At 40.0% G+C, this 22469-nt stretch overlaps 1 protein-coding gene and 1 long non-coding RNA gene across 2 annotated transcripts; both read left to right on the forward strand.

Moving 5' to 3' along the window:
• The first annotated feature begins 1450 nt into the window (after window positions 1-1450).
• LOC139722941 (cytochrome b-c1 complex subunit 6, mitochondrial-like) lies at window positions 1451-9429 on the forward strand. Its single transcript, XM_071634223.1, has 4 exons — window positions 1451-1515; window positions 3788-3838; window positions 6367-6528; window positions 8572-9429. The coding sequence occupies exons 1-4, from the start codon at window positions 1471-1473 to the stop codon at window positions 8602-8604; spliced, it is 291 nt and encodes a 96-aa protein (XP_071490324.1). The 5' UTR covers window positions 1451-1470; the 3' UTR covers window positions 8605-9429.
• Window positions 9430-15608: 6179 nt separating this feature from the next.
• LOC139722942 (uncharacterized) lies at window positions 15609-17454 on the forward strand. The gene is made up of 3 exons (XR_011710312.1): window positions 15609-15753; window positions 16219-16447; window positions 17420-17454. It is a non-coding gene; the product is annotated as an uncharacterized lncRNA (long non-coding RNA).
• Window positions 17455-22469: the final 5015 nt, after the last annotated feature.

A 22469-nucleotide genomic window follows, 5' to 3' on the forward strand; every position in this document is an offset into this window, starting at 1 on the left:
CTCAACGTCTCTCCCAAATATCTCATCTTAGCAATACTAGAGTTATCTCGTTTTAAGTTTCAAGTTTCAAGTTTATTTCATATTTCCACTTTCTCAGTGATGGGATTACAAAATGATTGACACTAAAACAAAAGTACAAAATATATACAACCATATCTTATGTTTGAAAAAAATAAGACAAACAAACATCAAACACAAATATAAATGGTCATTATCATCTGAGGATGATCATCTGAGGATCACTCTTCATGTGTTTTACACATGCTCTTCATTTGTGTGTGTGTGTGTGTGTGTGTGTGTGTGTGTGTGTGTGTGTGTGTGTGAGTGTATGTGAACCCCATGATATATGAATCAATATTGATTGTTTGAAAAATATTGAAGAAATAAAGTACTACATCAAATTAGATAACAGAAATAAAACAAACGAATGTACCGAGATCAGAAGTGGAAATTTGAAACCAGAGTGAATGACGCAATTCGCACGATGTTATGATAATTCTGTATACCTATAATAGTCACTTAATATCACATATCAATAATTGCGTTATTAGACACTCAAAACAAAATTCATGAAATACTAGTATTGAAATCCTATAAAAAATGCAAAAAAGAAAATGTTCAAAACTAGATTACTTCTTGGAATTTATACCTGCTAATATATAATTTCAAACGAAGAAAATGAAAGTTTATATTCACAATCATCTAGCCTCTGATTTGTATGTTTTACTACAAACGTCATATTAAAATCTGAAAATGTATTTGTTTTCTTTGTCTTTTCATGAATAAAATATCAAACATCTTTTGCCATAGGGGTAAAATATTTGGGCAGTGACAAAATAAAGGAGAGTTGTTTCTGGGCTTCGGTGTCATAATGAGCAATTGGGATTGTTTCTTTTCTGAATTTTGTGTAAAAAAAAAGACATTCAGTATCGTCTCATGAAAAATACAAAAGTAAAAAGAACGAAGTTGAGTCTCAATTGCACAATTAAAAATGTTTTGAAGGAAGAGAGGACCAAGTTAACATCTTGTTGTCTACTTCTAATATTGTATTCCATTTCCCTATATTTTTTTTTCTCACATGAGTGTTCCTGAGAATCTCTCAACATTGTATAGGGGGCCTAAGCACACTCGGAAACTTTCTTTTTTGTCACCAACTCCGAAACAATCTTTTATCAAATAGGTTTTACATCAACTGTCTTTGATACTTCAAACCATCAGAGGTGTCTATTCCTCAGAGAATTACATTTTCTCATTTTCTTTTTATCTCTTCATGGCGGCTGTGGTGATGGGGTGGGGAGGGGGGGGGGGTGGGAGTGAAGATTGAAAAGCCTTATCCAACACGATACACCATTGGCTAGTGAATCAGAGAGCCAGAAAATTAACCAATGGGATATCGACTATTAACATTCAACTTCCTGTGTGGTGCCCTCTACGTTCCATGCTTACGGTCGGTACGCTGGAAATTTCATCATGGCGATCGACGACGAGAAGATTCTTGCCGGCAACCCTCCTGAGGTAAAATATGTCCTCAAATTTTTTTAAACTAATCCAGACTTGTGAGAATATGAAGTGTAGGATTAATACTTCTGCGGGGAAAGTTAAATTCTGTAACTTTCGTGACGTGCATTGATGTCATGTTAATTCTAAAAAGGTTACCTTTTGGACATGACTGAAAATGCTTCAGGCTGGTCCCGTGCCTTGAAAACCGTGTCCCGACCGATTGGTACGACTGTAATGAGTGTGAAGTGATATAAAGTTACAGTAACAGTCACAGTTCAACTCCATTATCGCTGAATGTCTCCTTGTCTTTTGAAAAATGTAGTAAGAGCATGTTTGGGAGTTCTTTATCATTACCTAGTATTCTAGGGAGGCAAAAGATTCGTGGAGGAGATCTTGTGAATCGTTTGGGGAAGAGTGCAACGTGCACGAGTGGTTTGTCCAAGCTAGTTAGTAGTATCGTGTAGTATAGTAGTAACTGTTTGAGTGAAAGATCTGTCTGTATCATCTGGTGTGCGTCGCGTCATCGGGGATATGTTCCGCGGAGACTGCGTCTGGCTTTATGGATCCCCTTAAGAGCGATAAAAAAGAAAGAAAGAAGAAATGAAAAAATGAAATAAAATAAATAAACAAATAGACTATAAATAAATGAGTAGATGAATAGAATGAAATAAAATAGAAAAAGAAAAAAAAAAGATACAATTTTCCACTGGACAGACGGATCTCTCTGTCTATTACAATTTGTACTAATTAGTGTTAAACCCCTGCCCTGATTTAGAATTGAAACAAGCATTATCTGTGCATGTATAAAAGCAATGTTACTGAGTGAAAATGACACAGTGCCAATGTGAATAGAACTAGTTGAATTGACAATGTCATTTGATAATGAAAGAGTGATCCTGTATAATAGTGACAGTGTTGTACACGATAGTACTACATAATGTGCTCTAGAGAAATCTCTAGATTACCTGACAAGAGTATTGTCTATTGTCTATGACTTAGGCACCAAGGTTCGACCTCCTGTGCCAAGCCCAAAGTTCAACTGAGCGCAAAAGCGTATCAGGTTTCTTTACTGTCTACATCAAGTACATTTTACTATGTAGTAGGAACCTAGTAGGAGATCAAATTTTAGACAGTGTTATGGTCAAATTATTGGTGGCTTGCATCACCAGACCATTGACATCATCATTACCAGCTTATAGAATATGATATGCCTCTGCTAGTGCAACTAATGTCCGCTTTCTCATTACGGTTAATTTTACAATGTAATGTATTATGCAAGCCACTCATGATTTGTCCACAATAAGCAATTTGGCTAGATAAGGGAGAAACAATGTTCATGTACATTTGAGTACAAATACTAGGCTGCCCCACGACGACCCGGTGGTAACTACTTCTGTAGTGTACATGTACAACACTGCACAACAATAAAATTCATGCTTGCACTCTTAAAAATCATACTTCACGCAATTGAAACATTTTACCACAAAATTCATAACATGTTTTTGTGGGGAATATCATAGGTAAATTGTGTTGAGTTGTGAAGGAGGTAAGATAGATCTAATTGTAGTTGAAATCACCTTTTTTGTCTGTCTTCACTACTTGGAGGCATCCGGATAGAAAAGTCTGGATAAGAGATGGCCGGTTGATCAAGGTCAGACTGCACTATTAGACAACACAATATTTAGCAGGTCTCTATTTTAGTATGTTTAAAATGAGGTACAGTTTCTGGTTATAACAAAGTAAATTTGGTGACTAGGGCATAGCAGGGTTTTCTTGAAGTAGTTCTACAGACCCAGTTTCCCTGACAACAAGCAGCATCCCATCAAAGAGGCAGCGCATTTAACAATTAGTGATAACATAAGCCAGTTCATGCAGATGCACAGCTGTAGTTGGCTTATGTGCACATGGGTACATAGAACCTTTTACTTTTCTCAGTTGATTAGACACCTCACTTGTTTTCAGAGTGACACAATGCATTTGTTTGCCTGACGTAACACTTTATGGAATTCATCAACTATCCAAACCATCAAACATTTTCTAATCTGCTAATTTTTGGGCAGATGTACATTTTGCTAGATCTACAAATTGTATGCACAAGTACTCTGCAAATGCCCATTCTAGTGTGCAGACCTGTCTTTGAACCTTGAATGTATGGACTCGCCCAAATGCGAAGAAGCTGTCCTTGAGAGGGTATACATGATGTGAATTATCATTGTACATGGCAAAGAGACAATGTTTTCATGACATTTGCAGTACTTAACCGTGTTTTGTATTCCGCTTCTTGTAGGACGAAGAGGAGGAGGAGGAGGAAGAAGAGGAAGAGGAGGAAGATCTTGTGGTAAGTAACTGAAGATTTCATAAACCATTTATCAACCATCAACCTTTTATCAACCATATCTTAGCAATAGTGTCAATGTTGCACTTTTGTTGGATTGGATGGGTTGTGTTTGTTGCTGGGGGTACATAGTCAAAGGTCAAGATCAGTGCTACCCCACTATTAGCTAGTGTTTAGATCATTTCTAGTGGGATATAGGGGGGGGGGATATGCTCCTGGATTCTGACTTGGGTGTCTGAAATGCGTGACAAAATCTGATGACAATGTGCATGAAATATTGATTCTGGGGAGGTTAAAGCTCTACCCTAAATATGGTGGACTAAATTTTGTTGGAACGATTGCTACGGTATACGTACCCTTCCATGCAGTGTTAGCAGTCTCAGTGCATGTGAAAGTGAACCAGGTATTACTCTATAAGCTGTTATTTTTGCGAAGGTTTATTTTTCACAAATTTTGTGAATCACTAAAGGACCGAGAATTTAACAACACGCGGAAATGTTGCCCACGTGCTGGTGTTACAGTGCACTTACAACAGCTTTGTGTCAATTCGCGCAAACAACATCTCGCGAAAATGTCCATGACCTCATCATTCGCGAAAACATCTGTACTCAAAAATAACAGCTTATACACTACTAATATACAGTATGTCCCCAAAAAAATTACAACGGTGCCCTCCGCAATGATATCTTTAAAAATAGTGAATCAAACTAAATACGCATTCAGGGTATGAAACTATAACTCATTGCCCACATCTTACAGAAAACCCCACTCTATTTGCTTCAGTGGTCAAAGAGAAATACGCAATTCTGTAGAGGATGTCGGGAATCTCTTCTGTCCAAGTTCTGTCTATTATTCACACACAAGATCATCGAAATGCTAAACTCGGAAGAATCCGATTCATGTCTTGCTTTACAAAAATCCACATTTCTCTGTGACCGTTTAACCAAATCGAATGGGGATTTCTGCAAAATAGAGCTAAAATGCTATATTTTAAGACTCTGAAGTAGCATTTAAAAAATTTAATCATATTGGGCATTATCAATGCGAAAATCTGATTGTAATTTTTTTGGGGACATACTGCAGTAAGTCGCCCCAAAAATTGCAATCAGATTTTCGAATTGATAACACCCAATATGATCAACCTGTCTAAGTGCTACTTCAGGGTCTTAAAACATAACATCTCAGTTCTATTTTGCGGAAAACCCCATTCGATTTGGTTAAGCGGTCACAGAGAAATGTGGATTGTTGTAAAGCATGTCATGAGTCTGATTCTTCCAATTTTAGCAATTCAATGCTCTTGTGTGTGAATAATAGACAGAATTTGGACAGAAGAGATTCCCAACATCCTCTACAAAATTCGTCATTTCTCTTTGACCACTGAAGCGAATCGAATGGGGTTCTCTGTAAGATGTGGGCAATGAGTTATAGTTTCATACCTTGAATTTGTATTTAGATTGATTCACTGTTTTGAAAGATATCATTGCGGAGGGCCCCATTGTAATTTTTTTGGGGACATACTGTACAGTTTGTATATAATTACAGCTTTACTGCAGACCCACCTGTGTGAAATGCTTGCAGTTCTGTAGTAAAAGGATATTGGCAGTTCTAAAGCACATGCCATTCTCGAATCCTTTGTCTAGGTGTGTAATGAACATTAGGTGTCTCTCCATGAACCTTGTAGAATGAAATGGGACAGTTGAGCCAATACCAGTGTTGATAAGGGGTTTCTGTTCCTTGTTCACACCCCCTTTATGAGTCATCAACAGTGTGGGACGTCTGAAATCAGAAAACTGTTTCAATCTAGTGAAAAACACATCCTGTGAAATCAGTTCTAATTTGTGATAAATTTCATCAAAGTATCTTAAGGAATTTAGAGGTTCTATAAATGAGATGTAATCTGCTAGTACATTATTTGACTTTTTACCGCATGACAACTGCACATTATTCTGATTGAAGTTTTTAATTTTGTGGAAAGATGAATCAGCAAAAACAAAAACAAAAATTGGTCCAATATCATGGTGTCAAGAGGTTACATTATACATTGTAGTTTGTTGCTTTTATTGTAATTATTTTTCATCAAGTTTTAGGGTTCTTAAAGGTAGTACACATGCATGTTACATTTCATGCTCAGCAAGTACAGTGTACATTGTTCGAGTAACATGTCCTCTTAACATGAAATCTCAATTGCAGCACAGAAAACTTTTGATTTTCAAATATTCTAATTTGTATTGTACAAGTTTACTGTATTTTAATGGTATCATTCACTTTATATTTTGATGTAAATAAAACCTGAAGCCATATCTTCATCTGATGGTGAAAACATTGTTTAATTGTATTCTTGCTTCTTAGGTCAACTGTATATTTTAAGTGAGTAATGATTTTCATACGTATATTGTTTATTGTACATTATCATTGTGTGTTTGTGCTGAGGGATGCCAAAACCTTATGTTGAAAGGTATAGACATGAGTAATCATGCATGGCAAAGCAGATCATATATTGGCAGACTTCATGATCTCCTCTGATTTTGCAGGACCCTCGAGACACGATGATCGAAGATTGCCAAGCCTCCTCAGCGTGTGCCCAATACAAGGAGGAGCTGGATGTGTGCACAGACCGGGTCAGTGGGAAGTCCAACACAGAAGAGACGTGCACGCAGGAGCTGTTTGACTTCATTCACTGTGTAGATAAGTGCGTAAGTATCCCACATGGTGCAGGAATACTTCTCAGACTACAGTCAACCTTGCCTTTAGTTGAAGAAATACCTTCGACCGAGGGAAAATTCGACTTATGAGGGATTGAAATCAATAGAATATAAAAAGAAGAGGACTTGAAAAAACCTTTCGACTTATGCAAGATCGACTCAAGCAAGGTTGACTGTATCATCGTGTTGGGGGAGAATGGGTGAATATCAGGTTGGTAGTTATTCATGTTATAGTGCGAGAAAAAATTTCTCCTTCTAGGAGAGTACTCCTGGGAGTTGCTTGTAATGACATAGTTTGACACATGTCAGTGGTTTTTCTGGAGGCTAGCTGTCTCATCTTCTTTTTCTGAAGAGGAAAATTCTATATTTATAAGAAGGTGATCTTTCATAGAATATGAAATTTCATAGAATACGATTCGAGGAGCAATATGAGTAAATGGCCCTTTATCTGCAACACCATTTACTGCGGTTTCCAGTGAGCTGGCCACACTGATCGATTGTGCGCAATCCATGTATTGCACACAGAGAAATGTGTTCTCGCTACATGTACCGGTACTTTAGTTATTAGATTATTTAATGCGAACACACAAGGTCATGACGGTTGATAATGGCCGAATATTACTGATCAAGGCTTGTAGATCTGAAAGGGACTGTACAGTACTGGTTGAGGTGGGGATTCATGTATTGAACATTCTTAAGTGAGATAATGAGAAACCTCTTATGAAATATGAAAGAGCATGTAATTTTAAGAAGGATTCAACGTTTATTTGATGAAAATTGGTTTTCAAATGGCTGAGATATCCAAAAAAGTGATAATAATAAAAGGCGACAGGCCACAACTTTATTAGGATCTCTTTGTTTCACCTTGTTTTTGGATATCTCAGCCATTTCAAAACTGATTTTCATCAAATAAACTTTTGATACCCCTTAGAATTGCATGCTCTTTGACATCTCGTAGAGTGGTTTCTGAATATCTCGCAAAACATTAAAAGCTAAATCCTCACCTTGACCAGAACTGTACACACCCTTGAACCTAAGTAGATCAATATTTTACTATGCAAAAGAAATTTAGCTGTAAGTAGAAGTAATTGTGAGACTGTATTTGGCAATGACCTAACTGGGGTGATCTGCTCGAGTGTCGTTGAACTGAATCATGATAAGATTGTCCCTATCTTGATCAAAGTAATTGGCCATTGTTGAACATCGTTAACTAATGTGTCCATAATAGTTGTGAAATCTCCGAAGGCAGTTAAGAGTCGGGTGGTTAGTTAGCTTAGTCGGTAGGTAGTGCGTCTGCCTCATGATCCTAAGAACTCAGGTTGGATTCCCGGGTCCCACTGAGCAATGTTGTGACAATGTGTGTAATCATACCGTCACCTCTAGCAAGAGGCAAAACACTCTGCCCCTCGGATAGGACATAAAATGGAGGTTCTGTGTGTGAGAGAGTAACAACTCATACATGTAAAAGATCCAGCCATCTTCTCAGATGGAAATGAAACAAGCAAACAAGAAAAGAGTCATGTAGTCCTATGTAATATGAAATACAAGAAAGTCCTATGTCCTATGTAATATGAAATACAAGAAATACCTCTGACTTTGTCTTGTTTTAAATCAAACGTACACAAGTTTGACTTTGATAAAATTCTGATACAGTGTTTAATGGAAGAAAGTAACCTGTCCCGAGGACCTTGTTCTACTGTAAAAGCTGTATTTTGGCGATTTTTTTTTGAATTTTCACAAAATCCTTGAATCACTGGCGCTATGCAAATTTAACAACACACCAAAATATCACCACCTTATCTCCATCACATTAAATTTGCAGACAGGTCTGAGTGCAGTTAGATAGCCCTAGTGTTCAATTGCCAAAACAATATCTCATGGAAGTGTGTGTGACCTCATTTGCAAAAAATATCTCTGCACAAAAATAACAGCTTTTTCAGTTACAGGAGTTGCCTGTAGATCATTATCCCGTATCTGGTGAAATGTGGCATTCATATTTTTCTGCTGGCCTTGTCTTCCTTTTCCCACCTGCAGGTCGCACCCAAATTGCTAAGCCACTACAAATGATGCCGCCTCCAACTGCTTTTACCTTTGCTCTCCTGAAGTACCTCCAGCTCTGCCATATCACCGTGACAACGTGAACACAACATCTTCATCTTCCAGCGCTGCCCTGAATACAAGTGAACATGTGATGGGAATGCAGATTCTGCCATGAACTCTCTTTGCAGTTTCCTTTGCCATAAGTAGCCACAGTTGCTCTGCATTGATTGATTAAATTTTGGAAATGGCAAGCATTGCATTGATGAATAAAAGAATACCAATCTATTGTCTTGACCATACCTGATTTCTGATTTTGTGTAAAATATTTCCTTTTCATGCAAGGTGCTGGAGATGCATTCTCTTAGTCTGAAAATATTTGATGTTTGTACTGAATTGTCAAATAAATACGAGTGTTCCTTTTGATGAAATATGTGACAAAGGTTTGATTGAAGAGTTTCAGAAGGTTCGATAGAATGTGTAGCTCACAGCCAGAGGACGTGAATAGCTTTACTCAGGATTTCATTTCTAGTTCCTCCCAGTTGTTGGTGCCATTCTTTGTCACATTCATGTAATGGTATCACACAATATTCATTTATCATATTTTTCAATACCCATAGAGTGCGTATGAGATGTCTTATTTGTGATTCCTACTAGGGAAAATTGATATTGGTTCACTTTTCATGGTGTTTGTTCATTATTTCATACTAGTGATAAAGTTTCAAATGGCAGGCTGGATTTTTCCTTAGTTAGGAATTTGTGCAAAAGATGGAATATATGTATTGTTATGGAAATAAAATATTTGAAAACTGACAATTATTCAACTTCTTTTTGTATCTTCATTTTGTCATATACAGTACATGTACTGTATTGGAAAGTAGTGCACCGAGTGCAAGCACTTATTTTGAAAGTAGTCTCTTGAAATTATGTCATGGTATAAAAAAAATAGTTAAATGTATTTTGAAGTCGTGGGGAAAATGAAAAATGTTTTGACTGGATATAAACCTGTCTCAAATTAAGACTTCCTGTACACTGTACAAGAGTATGCGACATTGCATTTGAGTGATTTGGTATAGCTACAGGTAAAATGGCACAATGGAAACATGGTACAGCTGTATAAAGAAACCTGATACAGGAAACTTGTAACAAAAACTTTTAATAGAATGAAACAAACAAACAAACACACACAATCCGTCCCAAGTACTCCATAAAGTTTCACGAAGTTACGAAGGACATAGCGTACATACATGTACATATAAAACAATGCATTGGATTTGTATGTTTCCTAACGTGTGTGTGTGTGTGTTGTACAGTGCAATTTATACAGAGGTGAGCATGCACAGACTAGTACAGAGGATTTAAATTGCAACATACCTGTATGTATGTACATGTATAAGAGGCACATTTTTTATTTGTATTCACTGTTCAGTGTTGAGAGGAGCTTGATGTTATTGTAACGGTATTTGATCGTGACCATGTACCAATTTGCGGTGGCGATCTTAAAAGATATGTCCTATCTGCCACCAAACAGTAACAAGGCTAGATCTCCGTAACGGTAGCTCAATCAATCAAATCTCACAAATATCACTCATTCGAAGGTAATGCTGCCACCAGGTTTGTTCAGGTAAACCACGCCTTGCCAACAACATAACTTCCTTATTTGTCAGCAGAACTACAGAGAGAGAGGGAGAATAACTAGAATCTATTCATAACAAACACTGACCAATCGGAAAACTCCTTTTATAAGTGCCTTTTTAACTCTGAATGCCACTATCACACTGTATGTGCTATTGGTTGAAAGTGCGTACATGCAAATGAGATAACTGACTTGACCGCCAAACAGTCCTACTGAGCCATTGCTACAGGCACTTCAATGCAGTGAGTCTCGTGATTTTGCACTAAAATCTCCTGTTTCAACAAGACTTCTATGCCAAGTTTCTAACAATCTCATCATTCAAGCATTCAGCATAATATAGGTGAGTTGATAATTCGATATTTAGTGTCTTTGTGCATAATCGTGACTGTCAGAAAAGCTAGTGCCTAGTGTAGATATTTAAATACCACGAGTCAGCTGTGCACGTTTCAGTCATTGCACCACATCACTCCAAACAGCGACAAATTCTCCACACGTGTTTCGAACACACGCTCAGTCAGACTGGCACGCTAAGCATTCTCAACCACTCTCGAGCATAAGTTCAGCAGGCCTAACTGTCATGCACATTTCACTTATAAATTGCGGCACACACATTCTGGCATTCCTACAGTGTAACCTAACTTCTAGTAATCCCTTCTCTCTCAGTAGCAAAGTTCTTATCAAACTAATTACTTCAACTGGCTCGAGCGTCGATGACGGGTTCGTTTGTCCACAGTATATGGACGCGGTCGTGGGATGATGGTCTTGTTCTACACTGCTAAACTACTCTTACTTAGATTATTTCACACATCACAACTGCATCCACAGATCACTAAGCAGACTTTCAGTCAATCATCACACAACGCTTGACTTTCTTCTAAACTTAGTCTGTACAAGCAGGGATTGAATTCACAACAACACTGAACATTTAATTCCAAACTTCAGTACATTGTCGTAAGTGTGGTTACATATTATGTACACTCTGATTCTGAATGATCTGTACACTTTACAATATTGTACAGTTCAAACATTTACACACAGATGCTTTCCATTTTAGAAAATCTGACATTGATACTTATACTCTGTGCCCCAATTCTTATGTTTGATATTACCCATTGGAGAAGTATGAGTGCATTTCTTTACTTACATACTGACTTTATTAAACCACCTTGAGTATTACTAACGCTACACTCAGCACAGTGTGAACTTAGATTTTATCAACTTTTGGTTATAGTGTCTTCTACTTAAATTCAATTACCGGTCCTCCACTCTAGATGTTACTAAGCTCGGTTCCTGGCATTTGTCTCCAAATCTAGACTGCAAGCAGTCTTCCTTGGTTTTCTCCTTTATAAAGCACGGCTCAATAAATTACGCAAACAACAAGAATAAATAACACGCGTCTTTCTGCTAGTCTCACGACACTATCCGGATCTCACCCCGCCGGGATTTTAACCAGCACACACTCCACAGATACATTTCTAGGCCCTGTCAACAGTTCCTTGCAAGTTCTGCACTCACTCTGTCGGTGTCAGACCCTGCAACCTAGGTATCTCACTGCCCGGTACTCGGTGATAGCATAGACATCAAGTGGGTCACACTCCTACCTATCACTGGTGGGACACAAACACCGCTGTCAAATAACCACCTTCTGACACTAAATTCAGCACCTCGACCGTTACTGTGCACTAGTCAGGCCTGCCCTAGGCACACTCGATTTTGACACTTGTTAAATTTACTACAAGTAATGAGTGAACGGACAGAAACACAAGGAGGGAAAGGGGGGGGGGGGGGGGGGGAAGAACAGCAGCTTGCCATGATCACATCACACTAGAACATCAATCGCCAGATTGCAGCTAAGCCCTTGTAGTTTCAGCATCATTGAGACTCAACCTTCAGCTAAAGCATCAAACTTGTCTTTCGTCTCGAACCCAGTCTCTGACACTGCAAACATCACAACTGCTGGCTTGGCACGGTAACACGTCACTCATCAAGCTGTTGAATCTGCCGTCAGTCTTTCACCTCATCAGGGAATAAAAGGGAAAGGAGGGGGGGGGGGGGGGAGAGAAAGGGGAAGGGGAAGGGAATCTGCCCAACACTCATCACAAACTAAACCTATATCTATAACCTATTCAGTCTTCAAATGCAAAAAGCACTACTATGGTACCACCTCATGTCTTCATAAGATGTTGAACTACAATCCACTGCACATCACGTTATGATCATAAAATATTCTAAGTTCACACTGCTGCAAAAATGTCTAAGTGCTATCACCATAGAATATTCTAAGTTGCCACACTTCAGAAAATGCCTAAGTGCCATTGTCATAGAATAACCTGAGTTCACACTTTCCTGAAAATGTCAAAGTGCTATCACCTCATGAAATATTCTAAGTTCTCACTTCTCTGAAAAATGTCTAAGTTCTGACCATGTCAAAAATTTCTAAGTCATACTTCTCTGAAAATGACTAAGTGCTGACACAATGAAATATTCTAAGTTCACACTTCCCTTCAATAATATCTAAGTGCTGACACTGTCAAATATTTCTAAGTCACACTTCTCCGAGAATGACTAAGTGCTGACACCATAAAAATATTCTAAGTTCACACTTCCCTGAGAAATTTCTAAGTGCTGCAACTGTCAAATATTTCTAAGTCACACTTCTCCGAGAATTTCTAAGTGCTGACTAGTGACACCACAAAATATTCTAAGTTCACACTTCTCTGCAAAATGTCTAAGTCTCAACGAGCGTCTCACACAAGAGCAGAACTAACAGTTAGATTCTAGACAACACTAACTAGAATCCTAATGCAGTTTAAATTCCAAACACCAGTTACCAATCTGGGTAACATTCTAACAACTAACTGGATAAGAACTTGGGTAACAACAATAATTAGAGTGAGTCTATCCTAGGAGACATCGTTCATGACCCCCTATCCCAGGGTCCCAGACCCTGCTTTCCATCATCGCCATCTCTCTGTTTAGCAAAGAAAAATAACAACCTCTCTTAATAAATTTGCCTAAGAGACTGTGAGCATGTAAGAAAATATTCTCAAACAATTAATACACTGTACTTGTCCCTACTCTATATAAAAGCAGAGTTTATTTTCGCCTAAGTCAACGGGAAAGAAACCCTAAATTCGCTATCCATCTTGTCAATAAAATTGTTTCCAATTTCCCTAACTAGGAAGACCATCACAAATATTTTCTAAGTATTTGTTTATATCCTCATATCTCAGTTTATAAGTTCTAACAATGCTAACAACAATTTAGAGACTTAGAGAATTTTAGACTTACAATTGCTCTAACTTTAGCCTCAAGACTGTATCAGATCACAATTGTACTTGTAGCATCAACAAAGCATCAAGGATGTACAGAGTCAAGATCTTCATAAGATTTCTCAGCCAGGGTAAAATTTCAAGCTTCCCGGGCCCCTTTTATACCCCTTGACCCTGAGCTCTAAAGTGCAGACAATACGCCTCTGAACGCTGATTGGCTAAAAGTTTCTACGTCACGCACAGCGGTAAATTCGATTGGGAAGTACACTGCAGCGACCATTGTTCGCCGGGGAATTAACCTGGATACAACAAAAATTACACTTTCATCTTTGGACATTACACTTCCAGAACAAATTCTGGCTATTCACCAACTTATTTCTCTCAAGCATAAAAGGTAAGCAATGAGATTACACATATCTTAACGCCATTTCTCGTACGTGAATACGCTCGATCTTACCCCAGTCCCACATGTACTATTCTATGTTTTCTGACTGAGCTATAATTAGCACACAGGATTCGCCGTTGCCGATTTATTTTAGACATGCCAGTAAAACCACATAGTCTCATTTTATACTTGTAAAAACATTCATATGACTTAAGTTTCTTCCAAAATTCGATCTTGTATACCAAAAAGATCTACAAGAGCCAAAATCTATGTCATTAATTCTGAATACGTCTGTTGACATTCCGTGATACGGTAACTACGATATACGCTGTGCAAATGTCTATGTAGCCTAGCTAGCGTCTACACATTGTCATTTACGTGTGCATCCTGCTAGTCTTCTATCATCACTGTTCATTGTTTATTACACATATTCTTCAATAAAATCTTCTTTACTGTGATATTCATTTTGTGTAAAATGCCTCAATTTTGTTATTTTATATTTCTCAGAATTTTATTCACATTCCAATGTTCACCGTCAGCAATTTTGAGATAATTACCAACACATTGCCTGTATCCAAAGACAATATCAACATTGCTGTTCTCATTATGTACTACATGTATTGTATTGTATTGTATTGATTTTTTTTTTTTTTTTTTTTTGGGGGGGGGGGAATAACAGCATTTTCCTCACACTATCCCCCTCCTCGACAATCACTGTCCCAGTGATTATTACCACCACCTTTAAATTTACAGATCCCAATTATAACTTTTAATGTCTTCCTAAATGAGCCGAATTAATAAAGTTCCTACTCATATCCTACAACTGCAACTATATGACATATGTTACATCTCATATATCTACACTTATTTACAAAACAACAGTAACTATATACAGTTCACATGATACTCTACTCTTCTTTCACTTCGCACAGGTCTGACTCCGGGTGAACAATGTCCACTGTCTCTCTCAGGAGCCGCGTCTGTCCATGTGCTGTCACATAAACCTTGCTCCTGATTTCAATACGAGTGATGACCCGGATCCCCACGCACGGCTTTTTCAGGAGAATGGTCAGTTCATCGTCACTCTCGTCCCGCAGGTCGATCGTTCGCTTCCTACAACTTGTAGTTGTCTCTGAAGTAGACGCGCTCGGGGTGCTCACACTCTCATCATTCTTCGTGTTGCCATCGTCATCACTAGAATTGCCGCCAGCGTCGTCATCATTCTTAGCGCTGCCATCGTCATCACTAGAGTTGCTGTCAGCGCCGTCATCATTCTTAGCACTGCCATCGTCGTCACTAGAGTTGCCGTCGGAGTCGTGGCTGCTGCCCTCATCATCACTGGAGTCACCATCACTGAAGATCTCCTCCCACTCGCCTTCGTCTTCCACTTCAACCGTTGTAACTTTGTCTTTACTTCCCCTGCTTGGCTCCTCCTTCTGCTCGTCTTGTGTCTCCTTGCCCTCCTCTTCCTTGTCTCTCCTTTCCTCCTTCTTTTCCTTGCCTCTCTTTTCCTCCTTCTCTTCCTTGTCTCTCCTTTCCTTCTTCTTCTCTTCCTTGTCTCGCCTTTCCTTCTTCTTCTCTTCCTTGTCTCGCCTTTCCTTCTTCGTTATCCGCTCCCCCCTCAACTCGATTTGGGACCTATTCTTCATCCAGTTTTTGCGATACGTCTCACTAGCCACACCATACTGGATGGTGGGCAGCCTTCGATGGGGATGGTGTGTTCCATGGTGGAGATCGAGCGCTCTCTGATTCTCAACCTCCCTCCCACAGATCCTACATCTCCCCGTTATGGTTGTCCCATGATGATTATTTAGATGTTGCCGATACACCTCCCACGTGTTGTAATACGATGAACAGAAACGGCACTTCATCTGTGAAGCAATCAGGTGGGTAGAAACAAAACAAATATGATCTGGTTAGTCATTTACTCATCATCCTTCCCATATCTAAGTGGAGGCAGTCTAACTCTATGGGGATTGCGTCTCACAGTCTCATCAAGCCAATTCTTGCGGGGGAACCATCATAGATCTTAAGTCTATTAACGTGTACCACTTTTGGTGCGGTCCTCTGTGACTGTTGGATACGATACACTACTTCAGACAGTTTACTGGTTACAAGGTAGGGACCCAGCCACTTCATCATCAACTTAGGTGATAGACATCTTCTCCTCTGGATACTTTGCAACCAAACCCAGTCACCCTTCTTGAATGTACGCATCACAGTGTTTCTATCATACATCTGTTTCTGCTTAGAAGCTGCTAACTTCAGTTTTGATCTCGCATTCTCGTGTGCATCTTGTAGTGAACATCTTAACCTGTATGCATAATCATCTTTGTCATTTTCATCATCAGGTGTTGGTGATTCTATCGTCAAATCTACCGGAAGAGTGGTTTCCCTTCCCAACATCATCATAGAGGGAGTTTCACCAGTCGACGATTGGATTGACGTTCGATAGGCCATCATAGCGAATGGTATCCTCTCATCCCAGTCTCTCTGATGACGATCAGGGTCAAGTGATGCAGCTAGTGTAGTCGTCAAAGTGCGGTTGAATCGCTCAACGAAGCCATCTCCCTTAGGGTGGTAAGGACAAGTTCGAGTTTTCTTCACTCCTAACAACCTACATACTTCCTTCATCAGTATGGACTCAAAGTTGCGTCCCTGGTCAGTGTGTAACTCTTTGGGTATCCCAAATCGGCAAATGAATTCTTCAACAAAGACCTTAGCAACCGTCACAGCTTCTTGGTTAGGAATGGCAAAGGCTTCAATCCATTTAGTAAAGTAATCTCCGATGACAAGCACATAGACATTCCCTCTATCAGTCTTAGGTAGGGGTCCCATGATATCCATTGCAACACGCTCTAATGGGGCTCCAACTCCATATTGCTGCAAAGGGGCAAGAAGTCGCTTTGGCGGATTCTTCATCATGGCACAAGTGTTGCATTTTCTCACCCACGACCTCACATCACTTGCAAGTCCTACCCAATAATACCTCTGCTGTACCTTATGAAGCAACTTGTGTACCCCTAAGTGTCCAGCTGTTGGGGAATTATGCAATTCCATCAAAATCTCTGGTCGTAATGTACGAGGGAGAACAAGTTTCCAAGTCACATCACTACCATCAACAGACTCCCATTTCCTCATCAATACTCCATCTCGCACTGCCAGTAAATCCCAGTTCACCCAATAGGTTTTCACTGCAGAGGAAAAGGCAGACACTTCTTTCCATTCTGGCTTCACATCATTCGTTTCTTTCCATCTCAACACATGTTTGATGTCAGCATCTTGCTGTTGTGCTCGTCTAATTCTCTCAAACGTCACAGAGGGAAGCAAAGTAATTGCAGCAACTCTCTCTGTCAACTCATCTACATCAAAAGCTGTATTCTCAGCCATCATCCATGAATAACTTGTATCTAAGTAAGAAACAACAACAACAACACTAAAATTCAAATGTCTGAAACTTCAATAACTTCGTAGTTTACTCCACCATTTCAATTAACTACTCGACACGCTTAGTCATCAGTATCTTATTCACTGTCTCTGTTTCCTACACAGGCATCATTTAGGCGGCCGCACTGGGAACAAGGGCGTCTTGACAGTCCGTCAGCATTCATATGAACTCTTCCAGCGCGATGAACCAAGGTAAGGCGATACTGAGTAACAATCTCTAACCATCTAGCTAGCTGACCTTCAGGATTCTTGAAATTAAGTAACCATGTCAGTGCGCCATGATCTGTTCGAACTTGGACCTCTTGACCGTAGAGATAATGTCGAAAGTGCTTCAGAAAGTGAACAATCGCTAACAGCTCTCGTCTTGTCACGCAGTAGTTTTGTTCTGCCCGACTCAAAGTTCGACTTGCATAGGCTATGACTCTCTCATGCCCATCTTGTGCTTGTGATAACACAGCCCCGATAGCGTACTTGCTTGCATCAGTGTCCATAAGAAATGGTACTCCCTCTCTTGGATAGGCTAGAATTGGGGAGGTTGTTAACTTCTCCTTCAAAGTCTGAAATGCTGTCTCACACTCTGAGCTCCAGTCAAATTTCTTCTCTTTCTGAGTGAGGACATGAAGTGGTCTTGCAATTTCAGCAAAGTCCTTAATGTACCTGCGATAATATGACGCCAGGCCAAGAAAACTTCTGACATCAGTTGTGTTGGCAGGTGTAGGCCACGACTTGATTGATTCTATCTTCTCAGGATCTGTGCGTACTCCGTTATCTGACACAATGTGACCGAGGTAGAGGACTTCTCTCTTGAACAGGTGACATTTCTTGGGTTTCAACTTCAAGTTAGCACTTCTCAGACGATCTAGAACGAGTTTGAGTCTGTCGATCACCTCCTCCACTGATGAGCCGAATACGATAACATCATCCAAGTACATGAGTAGTATCTTCCAATGAAGTCCTGCCAGCACAGTTTCCATCAATCTCTCAAAAGTAGACGGTGCATTTGATAACCCAAAAGGCATCACTTCAAATTGGTACAGACCTCCAGGCACGACAAAAGCCGACTTCAACTTCGCATCATCATCAAGGGGAACCTGCCAGTAACCAGAGGCTAAGTCTAGTGTGCAGAAATACTTTGCACTATCAAGAGCATCAATCGACTCATCTATTCTTGGAAGGGGAAACGAGTCTTTCACAGTGTGTTTGTTGAGTAGGCGATAATCTACACAAAACCTCTTGGTACTATCTTTCTTATCTACGAGTACAACAGGGGAAGACCACGGGCTGCTTGATGGCTTGATTATGCCTCGTTCCAGCATCTCTTTCACTTGTTTGTCGATTTCATCTTTCAGACCCATAGGCGGACGTCTCGGCCCTTGTCGCAGTGGTGCATTACATGTCGTGTGAATGGAGTGATACATCATCGTAGTTCGACCTATGTCATTGTCTCCTCTTGCAAATACGTCTCCATACTCAGCTAACATCTCGGCTATTTTGGCATGCTGTCGCTCATCAATGTTGGCTGTTGCCTCGATATACAAGTCTCTCAGGTGTTTGGGTACATCATCAATCAGTTCATCAGCACTAACTTCAACTCTCTGAATGCGGCTTCGTTCATCACTCATACTGGCACAGGAAATGACCTCATTGTCTATCACAACTAACTCCTCTTCACAGTTTATTCTCGCATTGGTGCATTGGAGAAAATCCATCCCCAAAATTCCATCTTGCTCAATATCTGCTACCACTAACTCAACTTCATGTACTCTACTTCCAATCTTCATCTCTACTTCAATCTCTCCATACACTGTAATTGTAGATCCGTTTGCTTGAGAAAGCTGTACTGCAGAATGACACATATTTGCTTGATGCATTGTGCTGACTACATCATGAGAAATTAATGAAATTGTTGCTCCAGTGTCAATTAAGAAATGCAACTGTCTGTCATCAATCATCACGGGAATGAACATAGTGTAACTGACATCACTGATAGTGCAAATCCTAGTTCTGTTACTCTGCTGTTCATCATCTAGTTGTGTGGGCCTGATCGCTGGTAGTTGGGCCGTCCCCTGGCCAACAGGGAAGACCTCCTGTCGTTTCCCTGCTGAGCTCCACGATTTGGGCACTCCCTACTAAAGTGTCCAATCTGCTGGCAAGCAAAACATGTGACAGTAGATCTATCAATCTTTGGTCTCACATCACTCTGTCTCAACACTTCAGTCAACTGTCTGAGAGTAGATTTCAGCTCATCAATTTCATGTCTCATTTTGTCATTCACAGGTGCAGCCTGGGCCTGGTTCTCCACTGTCCTGACGTATCGAGTTGGCCTACATCTCTCGCGAGCTTTCTCTACCTTCAAAAAGGATTCTGTCGCGAGCCCTGCACGGATTGCCTCATCTAAAGTCATTGCATGCGCACGGAATATGCCACTACGAATCTCTGAGTCATCAATTGCTTCTGAGAAATGTCCACGCGCCAGTCTCTCACGTGCATCATTACTCAGTTCAGGGTAAGCTAAGGCAGTCAAATCACGGATGGCTTGGCCGAGTTCTTGCAGAGTCTCATCTTTCCCACGACGCCTCATTCTAAGTTCCATCAAGAAATTTTCAGCATGCTCCCCTGGACCAAATCTATGTTCCAAGTGCTTCACTAAGTCCTTGTAAGAAATGGGTGCACCAGGCGGCAAATTCGACAACACCTTCAAAGCAGGTCCCTGCAAACGAGTCGCCAAATACTGCCCAGCCTCAGAATCAGTCCACGAATTCAACTCTTTGCAAACCTCAAAATGACGGCGATAATCACCCCAAGGCATCTTGCCACTGAACTTGTCGGGAATTACATCCTTGCGATGTACATCTGCAGTTCGCATCATCGTCTCGGTTGGGACATCACTTGCGACATAGCGGGGGTTGGCATCAAACTGACTAGCAGTATATTCGCGTCGTCTTCTTGGCGGGATGCTATCACCATACTCATTCATTCTGACAGCTATCTCTGGATCCGTACCATCAACAGCCCAACTTCTAGTGACTACATCATCGCCCCCACCAGTACCCTCTGTCATCGTCACAGGACTCACTGGACTAGCATCAGTCATGACCGCCTTTTTGTTTTTAGCGTAGAAATGGGGTTTGTGAACGTGTCTCTTACAAACAATCAGGAGCAAGCTCCCCTATGCAACTATTCACCTATGTACTACTCTTTCACCTTAACTCTAACCAACCAGTTCATGAATAGAGTTATAACTTACACTAAGGTGCGAAGTGTGCATTTTTACCACTACTTAATCATCTTACGTGTAATAATACTTTGTTTTATGCACTCATACTCTCCTATACTCCAACCAATTTTAAAAACAGTACTTTAGTACTTTTCTTAACACTCAGAATTTTCAGTCTATTTCAGAGCACAGGTACTACATGAGCCTCTTGACAGACCAGCTGTCCTAACCTCAAACTTTACCACCAATGTCACCGTAACTTCTTCACATCACTATCCTAGGTCTCACAGCTCCCTGCTGTTCACCTACTGCTAACTCACAACTTCTACGTCACTACATTGCCATATCTCCACAACGGCATAAGTTCTCCAAAACTCCATAGATTTGTCATGTAATACCAGTGTTCAAGATAGCGCAATCACCTAGCAAATTCTGTACTTCATTTTTAACCACTAAGTGCTTCTCAGTGTTATAAACCAAAGTACTATTTCCAAAACTAACAACCTGTTTGTAACCACACCGACAATTTTTTTTTCCTACTGTCCTAATACAAAATTCACTAAGTTAGATATTCTGACTTAGACCTTTGCAATAGACCATCAGACCGCTCACAGAAATATAATTTCTGAAGTAAAAACTTAACCATCACTCCGCTTACCAGAAATTTCAGTCTCTACTAGTGCAGCGTGACTATATATCCCACTGCCTACAAAAATTTTATTTCTGAAAGTAACGAGACCTATCCCACCACTTACAAAAATTTTATTTCTCAACTAATGCAGCGTGACCATCCCACCGCTGCCACCAAAAATATGTAACGGTATTTGATCGTGACCATGTACCAATTTGCGGTGGCGATCTTAAAAGATATGTCCTATCTGCCACCAAACAGTAACAAGGCTAGATCTCCGTAACGGTAGCTCAATCAATCAAATCTCACAAATATCACTCATTCGAAGGTAATGCTGCCACCAGGTTTGTTCAGGTAAACCACGCCTTGCCAACAACATAACTTCCTTATTTGTCAGCAGAACTACAGAGAGAGAGGGAGAATAACTAGAATCTATTCATAACAAACACTGACCAATCGGAAAACTCCTTTTATAAGTGCCTTTTTAACTCTGAATGCCACTATCACACTGTATGTGCTATTGGTTGAAAGTGCGTACATGCAAATGAGATAACTGACTTGACCGCCAAACAGTCCTACTGAGCCATTGCTACAGGCACTTCAATGCAGTGAGTCTCGTGATTTTGCACTAAAATCTCCTGTTTCAACAAGACTTCTATGCCAAGTTTCTAACAATCTCATCATTCAAGCATTCAGCATAATATAGGTGAGTTGATAATTCGATATTTAGTGTCTTTGTGCATAATCGTGACTGTCAGAAAAGCTAGTGCCTAGGGTAGATATTTAAATACCACGAGTCAGCTGTGCACGTTTCAGTCATTGCACCACATCACTCCAAACAGCGACAAATTCTCCACACGTGTTTCGAACACACGCTCAGTCAGACTGGCACGCTAAGCATTCTCAACCACTCTCGAGCATAAGTTCAGCAGGCCTAACTGTCATGCACATTTCACTTATAAATTGCGGCACACACATTCTGGCATTCCTACAGTGTAACCTAACTTCTAGTAATCCCTTCTCTCTCAGTAGCAAAGTTCTTATCAAACTAATTACTTCAACTGGCTCGAGCGTCGATGACGGGTTCGTTTGTCCACAGTATATGGACGCGGTCGTGGGATGATGGTCTTGTTCTACACTGCTAAACTACTCTTACTTAGATTATTTCACACATCACAACTGCATCCACAGATCACTAAGCAGACTTTCAGTCAATCATCACACAACGCTTGACTTTCTTCTAAACTTAGTCTGTACAAGCAGGGATTGAATTCACAACAACACTGAACATTTAATTCCAAACTTCA

This window comes from Diadema antillarum, unplaced genomic scaffold, assembly GCF_040938485.1.
Source record: "Diadema antillarum isolate AM-2024a unplaced genomic scaffold, OU_Dant_1.0 scf00000178, whole genome shotgun sequence".
Taxonomy (NCBI): Eukaryota; Metazoa; Echinodermata; class Echinoidea; order Diadematoida; family Diadematidae; genus Diadema; species Diadema antillarum.

Bases quoted from the DNA above. Each gene is read 5' to 3' on its own strand.
- LOC139722941 (XM_071634223.1), top strand. From the start codon at position 1,471: ATGGCGATCGACGACGAGAAGATTCTTGCCGGCAACCCTCCTGAG. The intron at 1,516-3,787 runs GTAAAATATGTC...CGCTTCTTGTAG, and splicing joins TTGCCGGCAACCCTCCTGAG to GACGAAGAGGAGGAGGAGGA. The intron at 6,529-8,571 runs GTAAGTATCCCA...TCCCACCTGCAG, and splicing joins TTCACTGTGTAGATAAGTGC to GTCGCACCCAAATTGCTAAG.